The following is a 26,434-nucleotide window of genomic DNA, read 5'->3' as shown; positions in this document are numbered from 1 at the left end:
TGGATTCCCATTCATGAAATGTTGTAAAACCTATATAACATTTAGTACTGTTAGTCCTTGGTAAGGATTAGTTAATCCGAAAACAAGGCTTTACAGACCAAACATGGCACTTTTTCTGGCCTCCAGTGAGAAGGATGATGGCGGGATGCTTCTTTTTGGAAAACAGACAAAACCATCGACAGAACAATCAGTTAACAGAAATAATACACACAGGCTTGATAGCATTGTAGTCTAAATTTATAGAATGTAGTATAAACTCCAAAATCAAAACATGAACAAATTCAAAGAAAGCTTACCAGTAGCTGCTGAAGGATAGGAAGAAGACGTTTTAACTGAATGGTTGCTATTTTAACCATGCTTCCATTACAGTCGGAAGATCGACACTCTTCTTTTGGATGAGTTTGAATCCATCTAGGACTCAGATTTTATGCACCTGAAGATGATATGGGTTTCATACTACAAAACACACAAACTGGACAAAGAACACACGAATTTAACAGCCGTTATATATTCACCTCGCAGCCATAGTTGCGTTGATTATTCTCTAAAGATCTTAAACGCCTACCTAACTCCTCCTACATCGAAGTCGCTATAATATTTGAGTCGAATGGAATTGATATAATTGATATCTTATCAATTCTATTCGTTATTAATGTCTAATAGAACTGATATCTAGTTAATCCCAGTCATGTTATTTTTTCATTGTTGTTTAATATTTGTATGTTTATGTATTTATCGAAACGTGATTAGTATGTACTATAAAGACAAGTAATATACTGTATTTAAAAGCAATATTGTAACTGATACATTGTCATTAATCATAGATGATAAGGAAGTGAATGTCAAGAATGATTTAATAACTGCACTTGGTAACTTATAAATGGTTTACACAACTAATTACATAAGGATGAAATTATTTCATCAGTATTTCAACAAATGTCGAGATTTCCTTGAAGCATTTTGTCAACAGCAACAAGAGAATGGGAAGGGGAAGAAGTTTCTTCATCCTGGAGTGAGACACTACAGTTGTATGTGACAGAAAACTGCGAAGGTGGGCGGGGGTATAATGTTTTTACATTTCCTTCCATTGCTCTTTCCCTCCAACCAAATGATGCGGTTGCATCCCACCTTTTCTTTCCCCCCGTCAGTGATCTCATTGGCACGTGAGGGAGGCGTGAGAACTAGACCTTCGCCACATGCTGAATACCAGCTGCAGTATACATGACAGGTCAGAAGCTTCTTGTGACCTTGCTAGTATCAAAAAAAAAAAAAAGAAAAAAAAAAGTTATCTTTCCCGCCAAAATGCAATTTCATTCAAATGAGAAACAGCGCATGCGTAGTGAATGAATTTTGTGTTGTTGTTTTCAGATGAAGGTTGAGCTTTGAGGAGGGGATGAAGGATGTGGTTATGGAATAAAATCGAAGCTTTAATCCTTTATCCTACTGAGATTTATATACTTTGGTTGCTTTGGAGACGTAGATGGGGAATATACATTGAAAGTTATCTCCGTCACATTCGACATTTGGGACTGAACACTAAAAGCTGGCAAGCTACATAGAGATGAATTTTCCCCAGCTGTCAATTTGAAAAGCAGATTAATAAATTAAAAGATAGACAGAGAGAGAGAGAGAGAGAGAGAGAGAGAGAGAGAGAGAGAGAGAGAGAGAGAGAGAGAGAGAGAGAGAGAGAGAGAGAGAGAGAGAGAGAGAGATCATTAAATAACACTAATTACAGTTTTTCTTGAAGTGTCTGTTTGCCAACTTTCAATTGGTATTGACAAACTGAATTAACCATTGTAATTAAAAAATGACGTGGTATCCGTAGAAATATTAAAATTTTATTTTCTGGCAATATGTGAAATTTTTATTTCATTCTTATTAAACAAAAAAGCAGGAAAACAAACTGAAAATGCCAGATGAAGTCCCACGACACATTTCTGGAATATATATTTATTATTGCTTAGATTAGATTGCAGAAAGGAGAGAGAGAAAAAAATAAGTGAAAGAAGCGTAAATGAATACGCTCAAGTAGCCTGGGAAATCAATGTAATAATACAAAATATTATAAATGTTATTTCTAGAAAAGTTTCGATGCTACTCCTCTAAGTGAATTTTAATTTTTATGGCTATTTAGCCTATATTTGTTTATGAGTGTCCCTTTTATGATGTCATTGGCTTTTTGCTCAATTTTTAGGACATTACTGATGTTTTGAAGAATATAAGGAAGATATAATTTAGGACATACCTTTGTAGGATGTTCCTGTCATCTCATTGAGCGGCATCCGGCGTATGGCGATGAACATTTATATTATGACTGAAGTATGACCAAAATGAAGGAGGGGGTTAGATTGTGGAGATAGAGAGGTTGGGGTAAGACAAAGATATGTGAATAAAACCAAAGGTTCTTCGGGATTCGAATTCACGTCTTCCATCCAAAGGGCATCGTTGAAACCAAATAAGCAACGGAAGTGCATTGACTATGACAAATGTCGCAAATATTGTTTTGAAAATATCGCCTCATACTGGCGATATTTTAGAACGCTATGCGCACCGAAGGATCAGTATGAATATTAAATAAATAGGAGTTTATAAAAATATTTCCATAATTATAGTCAACCAGAGAGAATTAGGAATTATTTTAAAAAGATGATAAACTATTTTTTTATTATGGAATATCTGTTTATTTCTTTTACGTAATGATCCTGTAAGGCTATTGATAAGTTGGAATTACGATCGAAGCAACTAAAACTACGAGACCAAGGTTGGGTTAATTGTGCGTATGTTCTTCTGACCGGTTTATCTGTTTTGTGGAATTAAAAATTCGAGTTTACAGGATGAGAATCTCTTTCACCTCCGTATGATATTTGCTAAGGTAAACTACAGATGAACAGGCAGAGTTAAGGAGCAATTCTATATTTAAGTTTAGGTGGTTCATTTTCACATGGAATGGATGAAATATAACACTATATGGGGATTATGTACTTAACTTGAGCGAGATCAACGGATTTGTTTTTAAGTTGCAAATTTTCCGGACCAAACAATTAAAAAACAAACAAATATGTATTCTTAATATATTTTTGTAAGCATTCTACTTCACTTAGTTATAATTAGATCAGAATTATACCAATCTCAGATGTTTGTTTTTATTATTGTGTCAAGTGGATAGCAGGCCTCCAGAGTGTAGATATTATAAACAACTGTGACAACATAAAAATTAAAAACAAAACGAACTTTTAATAGGTACTAAAAGGACATCTGTTTTGTAAGTCAGTAAAAAAAATAAAAAAAAAGTCTGTCGTTTGGCATCTATCCTAACATTCGTCGTAATTGGTATATTAATTGTTATGACGTCATTTTAGAAGTAAATGGCTACTGAAGATGGCCGATTCTTGGAGAATGCCATATGACTGCTAATTAACCGTATGCATCGTATAATAAGATGCAGAGACTTTGAACTGGAATTTCTCTTTTTCGTCCATTTCCTGCCATTAATTAGATGTACATTACCCTCCCACTTACTGTTGGATGTCATGCAACAGACAGCTTAACAAACTCCCGAACCACCAAATGTGACATAAAGAAAAGCCGCATCCAAAAGTTTTGTCCCAGAACGCGTAAATCGAGTTGAAGAGTCATCTCCCAACAGATCTCACCCAAGAAGCAGTCATAAAAAAAGGATCACAGCTTTCTGTGCAAAGTAGAATTCCCTGTTTCTCTCTCGGCAAAGTTTTCCTACAATAAATTACAGCAGCCAGATCACACTGTCGTCAGCTGATGACGGTAATTAGAGGGGACTGGGGCAACCACGTGGTCAGCGCCCTGACTCAGGAACAACTTGGGAGAGCTTTTAGTTGAAACTCAATCTCTGTAATAGTTCTCGTTTTCTCAGCTTCCTCGACGCATGCGCTGTGAAGTTCGGTGGTAAGAATAAATACGATTCAAGCGTCCCTGTATCTGCCAAAAGGATCTAGTCCACTCCCCTTCCCCCATCACTTCTTGCGACGCCCAAAGCGGTACACGAGGAGACATTTTCTTCTTCTTTCCCCTTTTCTCTTCCCCCTCCCCCCATCCTTACTTTACTCTGTTCCACATCATCTCTGTAACTGCACATGCTATGGGACAGTACCGACTTTAGAGACGGAGTTAGTTAGAACTTTTCGAATACTTTTTTTTTTTGTTTGTCTGTGTGTGCGTGTGTGCACTTCGTTAATTTATCATTCATGTAGGTCTTCGATGTCTGTCAGAGTGCTGCCCTATTCCCAAACGAAGATGGAATCCTCTGAGAATTGGAAGTTTCGCTCTTCTGCTAAATTGCAACAATTCTAAAAGAACTCCCATTATGGATTGAAGTCGACTTACTTTTTGTTTTTCATCGTCCTTATCTTATATCAAAGAAGAGGTAAGTAGGGAAAAAAACTGTTTTTATTTATTATCTATATTTTTTATTCAATTTGTGTTCCGGCCTTCTTAATTAAATGTTTCAATTCTATATAAAATATCTATCTGGTGTTAAAAGATGAATATTTTAAAAGGCGAACGGTAGGCGTTTTATGGATTTTGAAACTGTTTTTAAACCGAATTTTAATTAATACTTTTATTACGTCATCAGTCAGTAATGTTATACGTCACTAATACAATTTGCGCATTTAGAATATATCAATTTTTAATCCTAGTTCAATTAAACTCACGATTTTTTAAAATTTAATTTCAAGAAGTGTATGTTAACAAAAATCAATGAGAAGATGATGACGTTCTTAATTCATCATCTCACAAACTAAACGAACAGCACTGCAAAGTTATTAAGAGGGAACTTTTTTTAAAAATGAATGAACGTAGCTTAGCTAACGAATAGTAAGCATTGGAGTGATGTTTCAATTTGAGTACGTAGCGGACGAAGTTTGTGTTTTATATCAATTGGATGAATCCCATATCACATAACATGAAGTTGTTAAGTTCAAAGCAGCTGCTAATTGGGATATTTTAGAACTTCAAACTTTGACATTTTAATAACACATTTTAATAACATGGGACGTATTCATGACTGTAATTCATGTGTGTTCACGGGACCGGTTTGCCCGTTCTGGGGGACGAAAAACTCGAGTTTCCGGGCGAAACCCTCCCCACACACACCTCCGTCGAAAGAGAGAGATCAGATAAAGATTGCTCACGTCACCGAAGGGAATCGAACCCAAGACCAAAGGACTGCATCTATACTGACTTAGCTACGGAGGCTCTATATGATGGTTTAATAATAAAATTATTATTGGCAGATATGACATGTGGACATTGTTGAGACGTACAGAAACACTGAATTAAAAATCTCATCTGAAGATAATAAACATAATCATGCACCATAAAGAGATACACATTTCGGCCAACTCAAAACGTCAGATACTGCTTTGGAGTTAAGGTTATGTGATAAATGGAAATTTTTTAAAAGTGCACAGTAAAGAAGCTAAAATATATTTACGATACGGAAAATTTAGAAAGGAAAATAAAGAGAAACATCACTTATGGAAATAAGAGGTAGAAGTAGTCAGCAAAGAAAGAGAGAGAGAGAGAGAGACCAATAGTGAAGAACTAGTTGGAGACTATTAATGAAAATGAAACATTTAAAATATAACAATGAAAAGCAAGAGCAGATACGAGAGTTTATAAGGCAATTTTTATTTCTGTTTTTATTTCTATTAGTTCAGTAATGATGAGCAAATATAGATATTTTTTTAAAAAAAAACGTTTTTTTCTGGTAATAACAATATTAAGTGTTAGGGTCATATTCATATCCTTCGAATCAGCATCGACATCACTAGGCCTCCACAGAGTCAAAAGACCCAAAGCGGAAAGATAAGCAATATCATTGTGTGTATAATTGGTTTTCTCTCTGCGTGTGTCTCTTGTTCGCAGCTCTAATTCACTTCTTTTTTTTCCAGGTCTGCTACCGAAAATCACATCGTCACCTGTCACAAGCCAAAGAAAGTTCCGGTCCTTCTTTCTACGAGCATGGTAGCCGAAATGAGGAGTTGCAGATACGAAGGCAGTCCGTGCTACAGTCGAGGATGCGGGGAACAGCCACATCTATTTGTTTATTCTTTGACAGAGTCGGCACCGTCACCGTTCGCCACTCCGCCGGCCTCTGTTTCCCCACACGAGAGTCCAAGCTCCCCTACGTGGGACAGGCACGCCGCGGCACTCCAGTACAGAAGACAGGTGACCTTCCCTCGCTACCCTTTCCCTAGGTTCTCCGCGGAGCAAAGTTACGTGAACGGTGGCGTGACCTCTGACCTTCGACACCATTCGAAGTACGACGATGGACACGTGAGTGGCCATTACGACAAAGACCAGCTTTCGGAAGGGTTTAAGCGGACGGACATCAAAAGTCTACAGAACGAACCGTCCTCTAAATGTGACTACCGTCGACGGGGTTCATCCGACGATGGGATTCATCCGGAGTCAGCAAGGACCTCGACGCACAGCAGTCCGGTCCCGGAAGACTCGCTGCCCAACCACTTCCCCCGGAAGGAAGCTGCGATACCTTCGATGGAGGTGGAAAGACGAAGCGATCCCGCCACGGCCGAGGAGACTGATCACGTGCCTCATGTCCTTGCCCCACAGTATCAGGGACAGCCGCAACGCCGTTGTTTACTGTGGGCCTGCAAAGCTTGCAAGAGGAAGACCGTCACCATTGACCGACGGAAAGCGGCGACGCTACGTGAGAGACGGCGTCTCAGAAAAGTCAACGAAGCCTTCGAGACACTGAAGAGACGAACTTGCGCTAATCCCAACCAAAGGTTGCCGAAGGTGGAGATACTCCGAAACGCGATAGAGTACATAGAGAGTCTGGAGGAACTTCTGCATGGGGCTAAGGCCTTGCAGCGTGTGGGGGATCTTAGAAGCAGCAGAGATGCAGACACGGCAAGCAATGGCAGTGATTACACGGTAAGTGCTTTCTATCCATGAAACCCTTCTATTACATGTAAATGTCACCAGGTGTCTCTAGGGCACTAGTATTTCTTTAAAAGTAGAATTGTAATTTTCGGTTCGGTCTTTACCAATGTGTCTTATTTTTGTGCTGCAGGTGGCGCTCTTTTTGCAGACATTCTTTTTGTTTGTTGAAAGTTTTATCACTTGGTTATACTATAAATTAAAGATACCAAGAAATTATATACTCGGTTTAATCCATTATCCAAGTGTAAGCAAACAAAGTTTGCGCCTGAAGTATATTTCAAGACTGGAGAAACTCGTGTCAAAGGTGGTGGGATACTAAGGCAAGTGATGTGAAGACATACCACCTTTGCCACGAGTTGCCCCAGTCCTGAAAGATACTTCAGGCTCAAACTTTGTTTGCTTACACTTGGATAATGATTAAACCAAGTATATAATTTCTTGGTATCTTTAATTTAACCCTATTTATTTGTTTTCGTTTTAAGTGATATTTGGTTAGAGTGACGAATTTCCGAGCGCCATACTTCTAATAATGTGCATTTAGAATACATGTTCAGCCGGGTGAATCTCTAACTTGTATAGCAGTCCGCTGTGACAACAATGAAGAGCAATCCTACTATATTAAGCAGCTTTTACTGCCATTATGTAGATTAATCAGATGCAAATTCTTAATGATGATATCAAGTCCCTATTAGAACATCAAAATCTCATTGTTGTGAAATATGAATTTCCTACCTAAATTTATATTATTTTTGCATTGAAACCATTCTTGGATCACAGAATCCTTAGACATTGATTCTGTGTTTAATAATACAGGCAAACTAAACGCTTGTAAAAGAGATTTTCTCAGTAGATAAATGAATAAAAAGGATAATATTATAACTATATCAATATTAGTTTTAATAATACTGTTAAATATGTTATTATTTGTCAAACGAGTTTATTGATCTACATGTTTTTTTTTTTTTATCATTACAACCGCAAAACAACTCTTGTTAAATTCAACCCATATGCCTAATTTCCTACTTCTAGTGAGGTTTCAACTTACAACAAAATGTTGAATAATTTATCGTCAAGTTCTGTTTTAAAGCGAATAACTTTAATTTCTTAATACCATTTTAACTTTTCTTTTCCCGATTTATGCAGAGCTTCATCAATGTGAGATTACCTACTATTTTGCAAATTGTGGGGAATTTTGACAACTGTACCTATCTTACTTAGTAATGGGTAAAGAGTTTTGTACATCCTCTGTACAAACAATCCCGATAGGGTCCATCACAGAACTTTATTGCGATCTTTTTATTACTTTTCTTTCATCCACTTCTGCTTTTTTTTTCTTTTTAAAATTCGTGAAAGGGAAAAAATAGAATAATTCCATGGAGAATGAAAGATAACTTTCGTTTTCGATTATTTACAAAAGCATTCTCTGAATGCTATGTTGTATTAAACCAAATCTAGTGCGACTTGTTTGGGAAATGGAATTCGATCACAGCAACCATCGTCAATTCATTTGATCAGAGACGCCATCTCATGATCTTACGAGGTTCCTATTATATTATTCTTTCTACGTTACAACGTACCCATAGAATTGTCTTTTGCAATATTATGAGGCAGATATTTTAATTCTAAATTGCAATTTATAAAAATAAATCACATTTCTTTATTTCAATTCGTTTTTTCTTATAAGTTTCATTTATTTTATTTTTATTTATTTCTTATTCACTTCTCAAGATTTCATAGTGTAATATTCATTACAGTTAATCATAGCCCATAACAAGTAAAGCTATGTTTACTACAAAAATCTTTATATACAATACAGGATCGGACACGTGCAGAAAGTATTCGAAGAGAATTACCTTATCTCTCAAAAGAAAATGATTCTGTTTGGACTAGTTACCTGATTTAGAAGGCGAATCTTCTTATCAGCATTTAGCTTAGAAATGTTTTCAGTCGTATTCATATAAAAAGGATTTCTTTTAAAAATTTCAACTTTGGATTGTTGGAAGAGACTCCAAACACTGAAAATATAAAATCAGCACGCTTAAATTCCGGTGTGATTAATTATTATTATTCGAACGAAATTCAATGTCATGAATAAAAAATATTACCAATTACAGACCACAATTACTTTTAATTCTCATCGGAATGCCAGGTATTAAAAATTGATGGAATTGATGCCTCAATGGTTCATTCTACAGTAAGTTTGAATGGAATTCTATGTTTGGGACTGCCTAGAATTAATGCTGAGTCAGTCAAAGTATTGCACTGATTGCGTTCATCAACTTTTTTTTAGGAAGAAACACTCGGATTATCTGGAAAATATACAGGAAACTCTAAAAACTTCGTTTTCAGAGTTTTCTGGATATCGCCTAACTGAGTTTTGGGTGAAAATATCTGTTTTAATTTTGTTTTGTGTGTGTCTTTGAAGGGATTAAAATCCAGTTGTTTTTTTTTTCAACCAAATTGTACATGTGGTTCCTTAGACTGAGATAACGCTACGTCTGTATAAATGCTGAAATAATTTTCACATTTTTTTTTCTTTGCTTTTATGATAGCTGGTTATACAACGATGGCATAGTGAAGTAAGATTGCGAAGATATCGTCCTAATAAAAAATAATAATTGGCTTAGATGAGAAAACAACAGTGATTTTCTTATGGCAGATAGAAATAAACATGTTCAAGTAGATGGAAAGAATATAAATTTAGGATAACGAAATCCAGGATACACAAGGAAGTGAGCTAAGTGAGGAATATTACTGAAAAAAAAAAAAACATCCAATAGACTAGATTGAGCATAGTATGCATCGAGAAGGGATAACTAACTGATTTAAAAAAGTCGCGTAAATGAAACGAGGGAAACTATTTAATTATAATTGGCTAGCTTAGTGCTAAAGCCAAAGCCTTGCAATTTTCATGTGTTATGAGTTTTCTATGCTAGTGAATGCAGTAAGTTTATTTATTGCGCGACAGACAACAATTGCTAGAAACCATAAGGAGAGAGAGAGAGAGAGAGAGAGAGAGAGAGAGAGAGAGAGAGAGAGACCGAGCTCAGCAGCCTTTCTGATGAACTTTGTGTACTTGGAATGAATTCACTGACCAAACAGCGGTAGGCAGCATGTCGATGACGGTACGAACAAGTAATGCCAGCCGTAGTGATCATCGTAAACATGGATGAGAAGCCCAATTTGACTTGACTCAAACTTAATCCTCCAAAACCAGAATTTTAAAGATTGGTGTTAAAATCAGATGTAGGTTGATGACTAAAATTCCTTCTGTTTTCTTCTTTTTGCGGAATGAAGTTTTTAAACAATAAGGTAAAAAAAAACGGATAAAATTGGAGAAAGTGGGAATATAAAAACTCCTGGGGAGAGACGGAAGCAAAGCTAGTATTACTCTTTCATTTGGCCTTCTTTTCAAAATATGATCAAAGCAATAAAGATTTTTCTTTCTTTCTTTCTTTTTTTTTTTTTTTTTTGTTTCCAACTTCCATGATCAATGCGAAGTTTTTCAGTTTTAATTGTGTTCGGTATTTGTCTTTTCTTAATAAGCTTCCGAATTTCTTTTTCTGTTATTGTTAAAAAATTCCTGTGCGTTACTTTATGTTTGTTTTCCACCATCGGATGTTGTAATTCCTCGAGTTTGTTATTTTCTCATGCGTAAACATCGTCAGGATTCTTAATTCGTCAACAAACCACCGGGAAATAATTTAATATGCCTTAGCGAGATTCCTCAAGTTTTTTTTTTTTTTTCTTGGTACATCCGCCTCTTCAAAACTCAAAAAATTACTGTAAACATTCTATTTTAGTTTCTGTTATTGATTTAATTTTTCCCCCCTGAGTCTACTATTTTCTGCAGTTTATTGAATATTCTACATTTGCATCTTAATGTAGCGATTTTTTAAATTTTAAATAGCATAATATTTTAGAGGGTACAGGCTCAGTTTCAATATTTACTTTTTATGGCAACTGTTTTATCCTTCTATGTAGCATGAGATGATTTTTCATACCAGATTACTGCTCACAACAGAAGACGTCCCCCATTCTCCATACTTCATATTCTTGCATCGTTTAATTTGCCATTATTTGTTTTGCCTGTATTTTTCCATGCCTATCGCAGTAAGAAGAAATGTTCTAACTTGAAATGTTCTAACTGAACATTTTTCAGTTAGAAAAAGCTGAGTTTGATTCCTTGTAGTTCGAGAGGAACATTTATAAGAGCTTATCAATTGAACTGACGATGAGTTGATCGATCTTATATGGAAGTAGTAAGATTTATCCCATCCTCACAAAAAAGATAAACCGATCAGAAAGAACATGACATGCCTGTCTCAGGACTTTAGTTGCATTATCATAATTCTAATCCGAACCAAATCCTCTATCTGTTGTTTAAATTATGTTGTCTTTATTCGGGAATATTTCACTTGAATAAGCCACATGGATATTGGTGCTCAAGAGAAAGGAATGGTTTAATTTTATTTGATTAAAATGAATTTTTTTGATAGAATTTTGAATTTTAATGTATAAATATGCTAAAATGTACATCCGCCTGTCCGTTCACAAATCCTGATTGCCCTTCTGTTTATTATATTTTTTCCTTGACACGTTTGTGTTGTTTACAATATTTATATATATCCTATTGACATTGTATTTTGTTGCAGTACCCGTGATGATAATTTCCATCTTGTTATCTATCCTATAACTTTCAACTAGCTTTCATTTTCTTCCTCCCCTTCACCTTGTCAGAAAGTGAACATTTTGACATTTTCCACTTTGCCATACATCCAGCTACCCGTCTGCTTTGGTTTTCTTTTCTTCCAGTCCAGAAACGTTTCCTGTTTGTCTTCACGAATAACTTGTGCCGTGTCTTATGCGTTGAAGTCGGGAGCTGCGCTTCCTTTACAAGACAGAAGCCACAGTGTCATCAGCAGCAGATCTCGAGTAATATGTGTACGTGCAGCATTATCAACCCCTGCTGTGTTTTGTCTTGGCTGACCCAACCCGCCTGGCAACCAGATGGGAATAATTAGCTTATCATACACCATATTTCTTTCTTTCTTTGCCTGCCTTGGTATCAGATGCCCAGCTCTGGGGGGAATTTGAAATCTACTTCACCATCTCTAAGTCGTTCTAGGGTTAGATGCTGTTACGGTAACTCGCCATCTCTCCCACGCGTCTAATGAACATCAAGCCCAGTAAGAAAACGCCCAGCAGAAGTCGGTAGAGATATCGGCTCAACGAAAACTGACTTAAGTCCTTTCACGATAGGACCAATCATCACTTGAGAAATAGGACATTGATAAGCGTGAATTGAGTCGTTAAGGCGACATTCGATATCCCATCTCCTGCTCGAGTAGCTGTTATTTACCTTGATTAATATTACGGAGCAACAAACTTAACAGAAACACATTTGTAGGATATGCGAGTTTATCGTTCATAGACTCACTCACACATAATAATAATAATAATAATAATAATAATAATAATAATAATAATAATAATAATAATAATAATAATAATGTGGAGATTGAACTTGCCCACTCAGTCTCCAGAAGCTAGATAGGGTATAAAGATATCGCCTACTTCCCTATAAGGGAATAAAAGGCGTTAGCTGGTTTTTTGGTTGTTTTTTTATAATAATAATAATTTATTAAGTGAATGTTAAGAGATTATATATTAACAAATACTAGAACACGTTTAGTTTAATACCCATTTAATCCTGTTATCAAGATTTGCACCATAAATTCCTTTTCACTCCATTTTAATTTTTAAACGCAAGTAATTGTTTTTAAAAACTATGTTTGCATGTTAAAAAGCCAAAGTTTCGAAGAACTTTTAAGAAATTTTACATACATTATTTGAATTTTTACAGTACCAAAAGTCTTGCAGGGTGCATAATTGTTTTTTACTCCATTTTAAGTGTGCTATTTTGATCTTTAAAAACAAATTATTATTATTATTATTTTGATAATAAAGTAAATAAAACAAACTTCTGAGAGGGCGCATTAGCAACAAAAGAAGCAGACGAATTAAATTGGCAATTATTTTAACCGTTGCAGTTGCCTACTTTAAGATTATAGTGGATTCGTGAAAGAATGCAAATAAATTAATATACTGTACTTTCTCGGCGATGCGAATGAATAATTTTCATTTTAAATCGGAAGAAAATATCCATTACAAAGTGAATCGTATGAAATAATATAAAATAGGCTACCATGCAGCGACTTTAATTTAGTCTATTTTTTTCCCGTTTTAATGAACGATAAAAACCTCACTTAAACTATGATAATAGAAAATCTGAAATAGCTTTATGAGAGTAATAACATTTATCATTTCCTATTATGATAACGATATTCTGTTTCTGAAAAATAATCCAGTTAACGTTAAAGCAATTAATGCGCATTCTTACGAAGTGCAGGTAGGACTAATGCATGTATTACTTTTGAGTTTTGTTTACGATATAAATATACCGAACTTCATATTTGATTTCATTCCGTGTGTGTGTGTATGTGTGTGTTAAGAAATTTTAAGAAATTTTGCATACATTATTTGAATTTTTACAGTATCGAAAGTCTTGCAGGGTGCATTATTTGTTTTTTACTCCATTTATACAAATTTATACAAAATTTATACAAATTTTAAGTGTGCTATTTTGATCTTTAAAAACTTTGTTTTTTTTGTTTTCATCTTGTATAAGTCAAGGTCATATACGGAATCATGCCGAGTGTTTTTTATACCAAACATTCCTTAATAACAAGTAAATCACATCATTATCGATCCACTATAGCCGTTTTAGTCAGTGAGCCAAACATACATTAAGATATCAATAATGGGAACATGTTTAGTATCAAAGAAAAATATGCTACAAGGCGCTAATAGAATTGAGGTTCATGGAATTTTATCTAGCATTCATTTAGAACTATTTCTTCTCTCAAAGTCTTGTTCACGATTTTTATATACAGTGTTTTAGGCAGCAGTATAAACGTACAAAAATAATTTTTCTCCAAAATAGAAATTTAAATTAAAAATTTTCCGAGATAAATTGAGAACAGTTGGTAAACGACATGTCAGTTGCTGAAGTTGAAAACAGAAAAAAAAAAATAAAAATTTCGCCCTCTGTTACAACTATAGCGTGAGTATTGATTGCAATCTTAATCTATTGTCATTGGCATAGTCAGAAAGAGCAATAGTGGCCTATAGATCCCCCCCCCCCGGGAACTAACTGAAAGTTCATGATTGTATTGGAATCTTTAGTTTTTTGGCGAGTTCATAGTTCAGTCCTGATGACCTATTTATTCTTCAGATGAGAGTCCTGTGTTCGATTCTCATCGATGACACGGGAAACGTTTACGAGAAAATATTTTCAACTAAAGGGGTTATCCGGTCTCACTGGAAATGTCAGATTTCATCTAACAAAAAGTCGGCTCCTTATCGTGGGTGAAAGTCAAACTGCCACCATCACCACTATCCCTCTCCCGAGAAAAGATTGAAGAATCCAAGTACCCTCATCGTGGTGTTCAATTTTTGGTGTTTTCTTTATAATTTTTTAAATAATTAAGGCCAAGAGAATTCTGTGTGTTAAAAAGAGATACAACTTCGAAATTCTTGCTGTATACTTTCACTACTAAGCCTTTACCCCATCCAAAGCAAAATTTCTCATGTTTGCGAACTGTATTTTAATTGCTGAGTGGTATGTCTATAAAGAAGTACACTGGAAAGTATTACAGCGTGATTCAGGAACAATCAGGAGTTGATCCTAGACAAATGCTTAATTAGATATGTAAGTGCTGTATTGTGCTGTAATGTAAAGATGAAAAACTGTTACATTTATAGACATCGTCAACAAGAAAATTTTTCTGTATAAAACTAATTTCATCCTGTGTCATACTGATTATGAGCAACTATATATTGCAACGCTAAATTTGCAAAACCAACTATCTGATTCTTATAAACAGTGTAGAATTTAAATTTTAATAATAATTTATATTAATAAATTAACATACCAGAGTGATTTGAAAAGTTCTCGGCCTAAAATGAAAAAAATGAATTTATAATTTCAAAATTATTTTTATTTTTCAACATAATCTCCTTAAGACTTATACATTTATTCCAGCGTGCTCTAGCGCCATTATCCCGTCCTTGTAGTGGTTCTCAGTACGATCTGCAAAACATCCCTCTACAGCTGCAGCCACCTCTTGATTAGAAGAAAAACGCTGATCAGTGAGGAAGAGTTTTGGTTTCAGGAAGAGACAGAAGTCAGAGGGAGCCAAATCTCGGGAATAGGGTGGATGTTCCAACAATTCATAGTGCAGATCCCTTAATTTTCCATTTGCGAAAACACCTTTGTGGGCAGGTGCATTGTCCTGATGAAAAATGATTCTTTTTTTCTGCAAACCTGGTATTTTCTCACGAATTTTTTGTCTAGTCTGGTCAAAACATCGGAATAATATTCCCGGGTTATTGTTTTACCCTTTTCAAGATAATTAATAAACAAAATGATTTAGAATCCCAAAACACTGATGCCATGACCTTTCCTCTGATGGAACAGACATGGAAGCTGAACAACCGGCTTTTGTCCACTCTTTGGATTATGGTGTGTAATGATGAATCCAAGTCTCATTCATAATAATAAATCGACGAACAAAATCAGTTTTATTCTTGTTAAAACACTCCAAGCACTGTTCAGAGATTTTCATGCGAGTGCGTTTTTGATCTGCTGTGAGCAAGCGCGGCACCCATCTTGCACAAAGCTTTTCATTTGCAATTCTTCATGCAAAATATATCCTACACATTCTTTTAGAAATGCCTATAGTCTTAGCAATTTGACTCGCCGGTCATCCAATACCATATCGTGTATTTGATCAATGATTTCTAGTGTCATTACACTTTTTGGACGTCCTTCACATGAATCATCTTCAAGGCTGGTACAGCCACATTTAAACTCGGCAGCCCATTTCATAACTGTCGAAAACGAAGGAGAAGAGTGCCCATAAATGCTTATGAACTTCACCAAAAGAAATAACGCCAAAAGAAATTCGAATTAATTTCTTTTGGCGTTAAACCTTCTTTTACAAAGAATTTTATAACCGCAGGATACTCAATTGTATCTATTTCAAGGGATACAGACAACATTTTTGCTTCAGACAGCTGTATAAGACAAACTACTTGATAGAATGACTTGCAATTTGACATGGATGCTTATGACAGATGTACCAACTTACAAAAAAAATCTTGCCGATAGTGTTGCCATCTATGGTAGAGGCCGAGAACTTTTCAGACCACCCTCATGTTAGTCTTAAGGGAGATTATGTTGAAAAATAAAAATAATTTTGAAATTATCAATTCGTTTTTTCATTGTTAGGCCAACAACGTTTCAGACCATCCTCGTAACAATATGTAACGGTATTATAATCACAGTTATAAATGACATCCTCGAAGTTCCTTGGTAGCTTTTTATGAAGATGCCATCGTAATTAGTTGATGATTTATTATCGCTTAATCGTGTTAAGTTTCAGAATGTCTCATCTATTTGTCATTTCTATGTAAAGAGTCCTCAGGTTCCTGCAGGTAAAGATTGTTCGCTGATTCACTGGAAGCGCATTTAACGCAGATTGCATACAGCAGTTTATGCTAAGAGATAAGATGTCATTAGTGGTCTCTGGAAATGAAATGCAAACCAACGTATGCGACCAACGTAATTCTCGTGTTGCACTATATTCTTATAAACAAATAAATAAAAATAGATCTTCTAATGCCCTAAAAGAAGTAGGCGGAGCTCTTTTAGCCCTAACTTTTTGAGGATTGACGGCAGCCAGTTCTGCAGCCTTGATTGATGCGAGATCTAGCTAGCTATCAATGAACCAAAGCTTTCTGGAGAGAGAGAGAGAGAGAGAGAGAGAGAGAGAGAGAGGAGAGAGAGAGGAGAGAGAGAGAGAGAGAGAGAGAGAGAGAGAGAGAGAGAGAGAGAGGGAGGGAGAGAGAGAGAGAGAACGATAATAATAATAATAAAATGAATATAACGTTTTAAAAGTTTATAAATATATATGGTAAAAATTAGAACTAAAGAGGGCATTTACAATAGTGTAGTAAGATAGGGACGAATGGAAACAGAATAATTATTTTGATAAATGAGTAGTATCATAATGAAGTATAGCTGTAGACCTCTCTTTATAACCTTTATGGCACAGTCGGTTTCGACGATGCCCTTTGATTGGAAAGACCTGGATTCGAATCTGGTCTCGGACACAAAGAACCTTCATCAGGGCTTTTCAACTAAAGGGGAGTTAACCGGTCTCGGTAGAGTTTTTCATCCCCGAAAACAGACAAACCAAGCATATGAACACACACGCAATTAACTGACATAACCTGAGTTGCTTTGCCCGTATATCCAAAATAACCTAATCTTTACTTGGAGGAAGGTGTGTGTGTGTGTGGGGGGGACTACTCTGTGTTAATATTTGTAGTATAAGTTTGATCGATATCTTTAAATTATAATTTAAATAATACTCGTATATGCTCGCTATTAATTCGAATAATTATTCGAATTAATAGCTAGCATACGAGTTACGTATTATTGTTCAAACTGCAACAAATGTATGGTAGGAGAATAAACTTCAGAAATAAAAAAAAAACATATATGTGCAAACACTCTGGAACTTGTTCGATTCTCGTAACTATTTTTTCCCAGATCTCGGAATACATAGTGAATTTTGGGGATAATAATCATTTACAAACTAAAGAAAAGAGAGGTAACACCTTTTTTGTAGAGGGCGTCCAATGTTCAAGTGAAATTATATTTACAGAATCGGGGATAGAGTCCAAAAAATATTAAGAACGGCCATCAAGATGAACAATTCAATTAAAAGTACCGAAGGCATCAGAGACCATAAGCGAAAAAAATTCTTTGCATATATTTTTTTATTAAAATTACAAAAACAATGACGGAGAATTAATGGATTTCTGTTAGAAAATATAGATTCCATTTTGATTATCTTTCTGTTCAAATAAAGGAAGTTCTTTTGGGTCATAACAAAACATACGGATTTAAAATCTAAAAAAAACAAGTTTTTTTTTAAAAAAAAAGTTGTGTTTTTCTTTTCTCTTTTATGCAAATGCATAAGATGTGAAAACTTTTTTTAAGGATTTGAGAAAGATTTAAAAATAACCTTGTGATATGATTTTGTTTTCTTTATAAAGTGGGGATGTGGATGTATTTTTTCAATGAATGTTTTTTTGGTTTTTTTTCAATATAAAATATTGAAGAAAAAAAAAAAGGAGAACTTCCAGTTGAAAGTCTTCTATGTAACTTATTTATCTCGGTTCTGTAGAAGATATTACGTGCCACATTTTCCGTGTTGTGTTGTTATTGTGAATAGGTATAAGCATTAAGTCAACTTCTGCGACTATCACTACTATCGATGTTGTAAAAGAAAAATTGCATTTGTTCATCTCATAAAATTAAGTAGCGCCATAAAAAATCTACAATTCTCCTTTTTTTTTTTAAACATAAGGTATCTCGGTTGTTATAACTGCTCAAGAGTTCTTTACATATTTATACGAAACAAACAAAGAAAAAAAAAACTTATGAGTGCAGGAATAATAACAGCTTCGCTACGCAAATTCCAAATTTTAGTAATTTACGGATGCCTGTACTTATGATCTTTATTTTACTTTGTTCAAGAGAACAGCAAATATGAGTTCTATTATATAATCTACAATGAATGTAAGAAGATTACTAACAGAAGTGCTTCCATTCGAAATAACATATTCTATTATTTATGAACTAGAGGTCGCCAGTTGTCATAAAAAATTTTAAGAACTAGAGGCCGCTAGTTGTCATATCAGGTAAATTATGACTAAAACTAGATTTTGATCACTACAAATTAACATTTATTATTTACAGATGTAGAGGTTGAATAAAAAATCCGGAAATATTTATGAGTGGCGATTTGACTAAAAAATATGTTCAAAAATTTTAAACACACTAGTTAAAAACCTAAGAAGCATGCAGAAAAATTTGTATCGTTAAACAGAGGTGGGGGGCAGAGTTTCGTGAGTCGAACTGTGACTATATATACACCTAAAAAAAAAAAAATCTCACAAATTGGAATAAGCAACTAGGTTTTTGTATGATATCTTTCTTAGTGCAAATATCGATCTTCTTTACGTCTCTGTGCAACAGTTATTTCCATTTCATTTTATTTATTTCTTATTATTTTTATAACATCTATATAAATAACCAGAAGTTTGCCTCCATCTGCTGTAACTAGACTTATTTCCAGTGTCGCGAAAGAAACAAACTTTAGCAAATAATTGGTTTATTGAGTTGTCTCAGCAGATAACATTGCCCTCTCTTCTCAAAAGCCTGTCAATCCATTTCAACGATTACTTATTTCGATAAACAACAATACGTTATTGCTGGAGAGTCCTTACAGCAACACAATAGGAAGAGGAATAAAGAAAAAGGAATAAAAGACATGAGGTTTATTTATCGTCCAATTATTCACTCGGTTCGATGCCCAACTCTATCGGATATTCGGAAACTGGTAGACCGAGTGCAACAAATCACATATGGGTTTCCTCCAAAGGGTTTTTATAACAGGAATTACACGGTACATTACTATACTTGAAGTTTAACGACACCCTAGATCCTGTTACTAGATTTATGATAGCTTTAATGGTAAAAACTAGTTCCAAACATTGCGTTCATCCCACATGATAGAGAACTGCTCAGCCACTGTGCTACGTGTGCTGGTAGAGACAACGTAAACACGTGTATGTAAACATACAGATGGTCAGAGTTAAATTTCGTAAGTTTTTTTTTCCTTTTTTTTTTCGGTAGCAGGGGTTTCTGATGTCTCTAGACACTAATTATCTGTAAGTGTACGAAATATGGCGAGATAGTCGCATGTAAATGTCCCATGTCCTGCTCTTGTTTGTCTTGTACAACGTATTTCTCATCATTCATTGCTCTTCAGATATTCTCAGAATAGTAATAATTTTAAAAAAAATTGAATGTGTGAAGAATCATTAGTGGAATCTTGAAGGAAAAAGACGATAATTGGATTTGAGCTAACATCATTTATTATTGTTTTGTTTCATATATTTTATTATTAACAATAATGAGTTTGTAATGGACTACTACATATAAAAATAACAAATGGAAGCGTCATGTCTAAATTACTAAGACATTGATAATTTCTTGTAAAAATTTAGTCACTTAATGGAAACCAATCGATTTTTTGCATCAATTGAGGAAACCCAAAAAAAAGTCATGAATGTCTTTCATGTATAATCGGGAAAAACTGCAGAAAACGTACACAAGCCTGTCAGAACGAATAAATAAATAAATAAACTGAAACCAAATATCTGAAATATTGATCAATAATATGAAAACTTTGAGAAAAGCGAAGCATTCCAAACAGTGGAAAAGTTGTAGATATCTTCTTCTTCCTGCTCCTCCTTCTTTCAAGAATTTAGGCAAAGTAGCCCATTTTGGTGCTTTGCCTAGCTTTTTTCATCTGTTTCTATGACTCTTTCGTTTGTAGTTCATCATTTTCCTGAGTATTCTACCATATGCCATTTCTTGTTCTGTATTTTTCTATGGTTTCCATGATTCGTGTTTTGTTCAGTTCTTTCAATAAGAAAGTCTTGTATAACCTGCTGTTCTTCTTCTCATATATTTCATTTCTGCTGTGATGATTCTTTCTTCCTTAACTTTTTCTCTTATTGTCTATGCTTCACTCCCTTATAATAATATTGGTTTTGATAAAATATTATACATTCTTAGTCTGATGTTTGGTAACTACTGCTGGCCTTAAAGTTTTGTTTATTATTCCATTTACTTTGGAGAATTTATTAATTTGTTAGAAATGTCTAAATCTTCATTATAACTTAATTTATAGACCAAATAATTGTTAACTTGCTCGATTATTTTATTGTCTATTACTATCTTGGTTCGTTCGGAAGGGCATTTTTCCTTTGAATACCATAGTTTTAGATTTTTTTTCTTGAGAGACTGACATATTGCATTGTTTTATTATTAAATCCAGTTTATATACAGCTTTCTGTGATTGTTTTCAGTTGTTCCAAATATTACTTGGTTGAAATATTATTTGTATATATATATCAACTTTAATTTTTCTGAGACTGAGTAGTTGACCAGAGAAGAATGAAATAATCTACAAAAGCTGTACAATAGGAAATTCTAAAGCAAGATGAGGTGGTGGTCACTGTGGTTGGAAAACATGAATGAAAAGAATACCATTCTTCTCGTAATACCGTTCCATTCCACAATTTCCAAAGTATATATTATTATAAGAAGATAATGCCTTTAATAGGAATTAAATCATATGCGAATGCATTTCTGATCGGGCTTACGAATATTTCTGTTCGCTTCGATTATTTGAAGAAATACAAAACGATTTCATGTGATTCTGGTGTAGAAACAGGCTTAGCCTGAAAACCAGACTTCAGAACGTTTGTCAGCCCCTTCTCATCCTTCTCCGAACAAACTCCTTCTCATTTTAGAGCTTAACAAATTGCTGTTTTCTTTGAATTAGTGGTAAAAGCAAGGTGTATAGAACCTTTTCGTAGGCTGACGCATCTTAAGGGAAGAGGAAAAAATGTTATAAGGATTCTTGTATCTTCAGAAACTGTCCAAACATCACCGCTAAAAGACAACTGATTGAAAAATGCCCTTCCAATACATATGTGAAGGTCGTTTCAACATCACACACACACACGCACGCACACACACACACACACACACACACACACACACACACACACACACACACACACACACACACACACACACACACACACACACACACACACACACACACAGTTCTATATATAACCATTGTCAATCCGAACTCACTGACATGGTGACAAATGAAAGCTGTCGACAGTACTTCGCTTTCCTACCAGATCTGTAGGGCTAATTTAGACCCAAATAATACAGAGCACGTTTCTTAAGTGAATACAGACTACGCAGTTCAGGACATTACGTAGTCATTATGTCCAGTTATATATCCTTTAGCAATTTAATGGTTAACGTGCGTGACAACAGTCCATTTAAGTTAGAATACTAAAATATCCGAAATGTTGCGAGCTTTTCTCTTTGTTTTGATGGATGGTTTTTGATTTCAGATCATGTTTTTACCGAGGGAATATTTTTTTAATGAACGTTATGAATGATGTAGATGGAAGTGGAAATTAAACAAAAAAAAAAAAAAAAATCCTGAACCCCACTTTTTAAATGAAATCCTTGAGCTTCAGCCAGCGTGTAGCAGTATTAAATGCAAAAGCGTATGATGCATTTGGAAGTCAATTTTTATTTTTATTTCAGGAAGACGTCAAGGCCACAAATCATTAAAATACATCTTAACGCTAAAGGAGATTGTTAATCACATCTTAAGTAAATTAATATAAATTTTGGGAGGTTTGATAAATGACTGTTTTTTTTTTTTACCGTGTTTTGAAGAAATCAATTCTCTTTCAAGAATAATAATAAAAAATTGCCCCATTAAAAAGGAAGTAAGGACGGTTAAAAATTATATTTTTAGAAGTGATATGAACTTCTTCAAGGTACAATTATTACTTACTTATTATAGATAATACGCTATCTACACAAACATCTTATCCTATTTTTTATTCTCCTGTACTGCAGCCTAGTTCAAGTATATGATTAAGCAGTTTTATTTATTAACATAAAACTTTTATTTCCCATCTTTCATAAATGAATACGCTCATTAAACCAAGGAAAATTACATTATGTAAATATACTTTATGGAGTTTGAATATTACAACACGTTAATCAACTTACTTAACAATTTTATGTGAAGAATACTCTTGTCTGTTGGCATACAAATTTTCACTTTTGGCCTAGAACCACAAATTTGTGTGCAATCTTTCCATTTGACTATGGGGAGACTATGGCTATATTTAGACCCCCATGATGGGTGAAAGATTATCCAAATTTTATGAATTTTTGGCTTAGGAACTAATTACCACAGAGACGTAGTTATTTTTTCTTGATTTAATAGTAAACAGTCTACCATTTAAATAAACTATATAACGGAGACCAATAAGATAACAACACAGTGTCTGGTGGGGGTGGTGGATACAGGAATTCGAGGACTTAGCATCAGGATGAACACTAATAAGAAAGGATTACGTTAAAGTTATCTCATCTATTGTAAACCCGACTGAAATCTTTCAGAAAAATATGACCTGTTGAGGTAATCGACATTCCAAAGGAAAATAGTGAGCGGTCTCATATTTTGATCATAATAATGACAGAATAAAATAAGTAATAATTAATAACACCATCACCAGAGACTATCATCCTGCCACTGGAGACATGAAGTGGTTTAAAACATGCCACGTTTACTCTCTAGAGATTTTGAATTGTCTAATGTATAGTTTATCCATAGTATTAACGTGTTATAGCTATCATTCTTGGGTTCACACCCATAAAACTTAATAACATTACTTATATATTCTGATGAATCCATGCAGCACAGAGCTTAATGGATACGATGCTATAGGAGAGAGAGAGAGAGAGAGAGAGAGAGAGAGAGAGAGAGAGAGAGACTTAATGCTATCGGAACACAGCTGGTATATGGAAAAATCTATGCTGGAGGAAAGGAAGGAGGAACATGAAAAAAAATAGAAAAAAAAATTAAAGAAAAAAATGTTTGGATAAATTTAGAGCAGATTCAACAGAACCTCTGAGGTGTCCGTTAGTGCAGAAACATTTCGAAAAAGACGATGTTATCGTGCATGTGAGTGAACTGACGCTAGCCTTCCCAGAGATAGTGATATGGAGACCTCGGGATGCTACAGTCTCGAGAGAACGATCTCCGTGTGGTGGCACATGGTTTCAGTTAAGCGACGCTACAAAATTACCAATCGTTGATCCGTAGCTCTTTCTTGGCTGTGTGCCATGTTGTGTATGTAGCTTCTCCAGGCCGTGTGAAATTTTTGGGCTTCGTGCCCTTTTCCTTCAGTTAGTCGTAAACATTGTCACGCTCTGCTGGCTCAAAGTAAGAAGAGAGCAAATAGGAGCGTGTCCAGGTGTTCCAGCTCTCTCTCTCTCTCGATCCCTTTCTTTCCTTCCCTTTTACTTTTTTTTTTCGTACAGAAATATCCCATTTGTACTGCTTCTCTCTTCGCGACAGATTTTTTTTATTTTTCCTTTTTTACTAGATATGAATATCGTGTAAGCAAATAGGAAACATGAGAAGAATACGAGAAGCTATTAAAATAGTGACATTATAAGAGCTGCCAGTCTCTAGCTTGTTTGCTGTCTTCTGTGATCAGCTTAAAGTTAAATGAATACATTCTCTTTAAGTACAAAACAGCAATAAGTAAACAGCAACAGGGATTCCTACATTTATTTCACAGTGTGGCAACCGCGAACGTTTCCATTTTCATCTGTCAAGAGTCATCTTCCTTTGTAACTCCCATCGCATGAATGTTGTATTTTTCTTTCCGACTATTATGAGGTTTTTCGCTCTATCGTTTCCTTTCCGGCTTCTAGTAGTCAACCAAATGTATACCTCTAGAATACAAAGTACAATTGTAAAAACGACATGGAAAGACTTAGAGTCGAATCCAACGCTTTCAAAATGGTAGGAATAAAGTTTTTATAACCAAAAGTGAGTTAGCTGGTTTTATGCAGAAGTCGATGCAAGACAAACCATCCGATCTCGAAACAAACAGATCGAAGACTCGGTCTTATGAAAGTAACTTCCACAGCATCCTTAAGATAACCTTACCATAAGATGTAAATAAATAAATGCAAAAATAATTCAATAAAAATTAGGACTGGTACTGGCGTGCTAACCAATGAGTTTTCATTGGTTAGCACGCCGGTTAGTTAAATAAATTTTGTTTTAAATAACTATTATATAAATATACACAATTTGCTTTCACTCTAGAGAATATATAAGTAGGAAAAAAATTAGTGTTTTCCTCTATTTCCTCTCTTCCATTTCATAAGTTCAAAAATACTGCATCTCCAACAAATCATATTTATTAAGGCCACAAAGGTGATTGTCTAGTAAATAAAAAAAAGAGATATAATTATAGGGATCCTATATTCACCCATCTTCCGTTTGTTTTCTTGCATTATCTGCTACAAGATCTTGTAGCAGATTTTGTAGACTTAAGCTTCGGAGTACATAAGGAGCTAAAATATCATGTATTTAATTCCATTTTATTATTTTTTAATTCAAAAGAATTTAAACTCCACAAGGATCCTGCATGTTTCCAATTTTTATTTCTACTGAAACACCATATTTGTAACGTACGCTGTATTCCCACAAGTAAAACTCGAAGTGGCGAGTTTTACTAGTGAGCTCAGCACGGATCGCCTATTTCCTTCTTGATAATGTAACAGTGGCGGCAGGTGAAAATTTTAAGTGGGGGGGTGATGCATATACAAAATAAGAAAAATAATTCATTTTTTCCTAATCAGCAATCAATTTATTAATAAATAAATTTACATATTAAAAAATTGCTTTATTAAAAACAGTTCACCCTCACCACGAACACACACCAATAATAAAAGTTTCGTATCTCACAGAAATAACGCGCGCAAGCATACACTTTATCTGTAGAGACACTGCCCAACGAGCAGTGTCGGATTCACTTGTTTAGTGCAGTGACAAGTGCAAACGAATATCGGCGAGTCTAGCTGCAATTGACCGAACGTGATAATTCCGACACTTGTTGTTCAACAGAATGCGGACTACTACAGCCGTCAAGTCTACACTTTTTTAGGAATAAGATTAAAAAAATTATCATACATACATATTAAGACTATTATACAATATATGCCACTGTTAGCCAGGCCATTTGTTTCGTAATCTAAAGCGCTAATCGAACAATTCCAATTATTAACTATTCAATCAATGTCGAAACATAAGCTGTAACCTTTAACATGTTGTATTGCATTTATATAATGTTGTAAGCATTGTTATTATTTATAAACACAAAAAAAATAATTTTTTTGTTTTTTCCTTGGGAGTGCTGCAGTGTCGCAGTGCTTATGTACGAGCCGCCACTGTAATGTAATTAATTTTTTATTGCTTTGCAGATATGGAACCATTATGCCATCTCTATGTTATAAAAATAAACAAATCAAGCCACAAAATATATTTATTATTACCAAGGGAGATGGGTTATAATTGTATTGTAAAACACAAGTAGTTGTGACATCTTCTCTTGTTTCTTACCAGCCCTTGTTGGATTTAGCATATTACCTAAGTGTGCACACGTTCATCCTTTCTACCACTGGCCTGGCTAACAGTGGCATATACTGTATAATAGTCTTAATATGTATGTATGATAATTTTTTTAATCTTATTCCTAAAAAAGTGTAGACTTGACGGCTGTAGTAGTCCGCATTCTGTTGAACAACAAGCAAACAAATTATAAGCGATTGTGACAAGTAATTGTTATTTAGATTATTAGGACGGCATGT

General features: G+C 34.7%; 1 protein-coding gene across 1 annotated transcript in view; it reads left to right on the top strand.

Annotated features, from left to right (window-relative positions):
* Positions 1-3,956: 3,956 nt before the first annotated feature.
* The window catches only part of LOC150093765 (myogenic factor 5-like), a 40,485-nt gene continuing 18,007 nt past the window's right edge, over positions 3,957-26,434 (top strand). Inside the window, exons 1-2 of the mRNA XM_090412732.1 lie at positions 3,957-4,399; positions 5,931-6,936. Of these exons, the coding sequence (XP_090268858.1) occupies positions 6,001-6,936 (936 nt within the window). The 5' untranslated portion in view covers positions 3,957-4,399; positions 5,931-6,000. The remainder of the gene's footprint in view (positions 4,400-5,930; positions 6,937-26,434) is intronic.

Source organism: Typopeltis vanoorti, chromosome 23 (assembly GCF_054136105.1).
Source record: "Typopeltis vanoorti isolate ZY-2024b chromosome 23, IOZ_Tvanoo_1.0, whole genome shotgun sequence".
NCBI lineage: Eukaryota > Metazoa > Arthropoda > Arachnida > Uropygi > Thelyphonidae > Typopeltis > Typopeltis vanoorti.
This window is presented reverse-complemented; position numbering and strand designations above follow the sequence as displayed.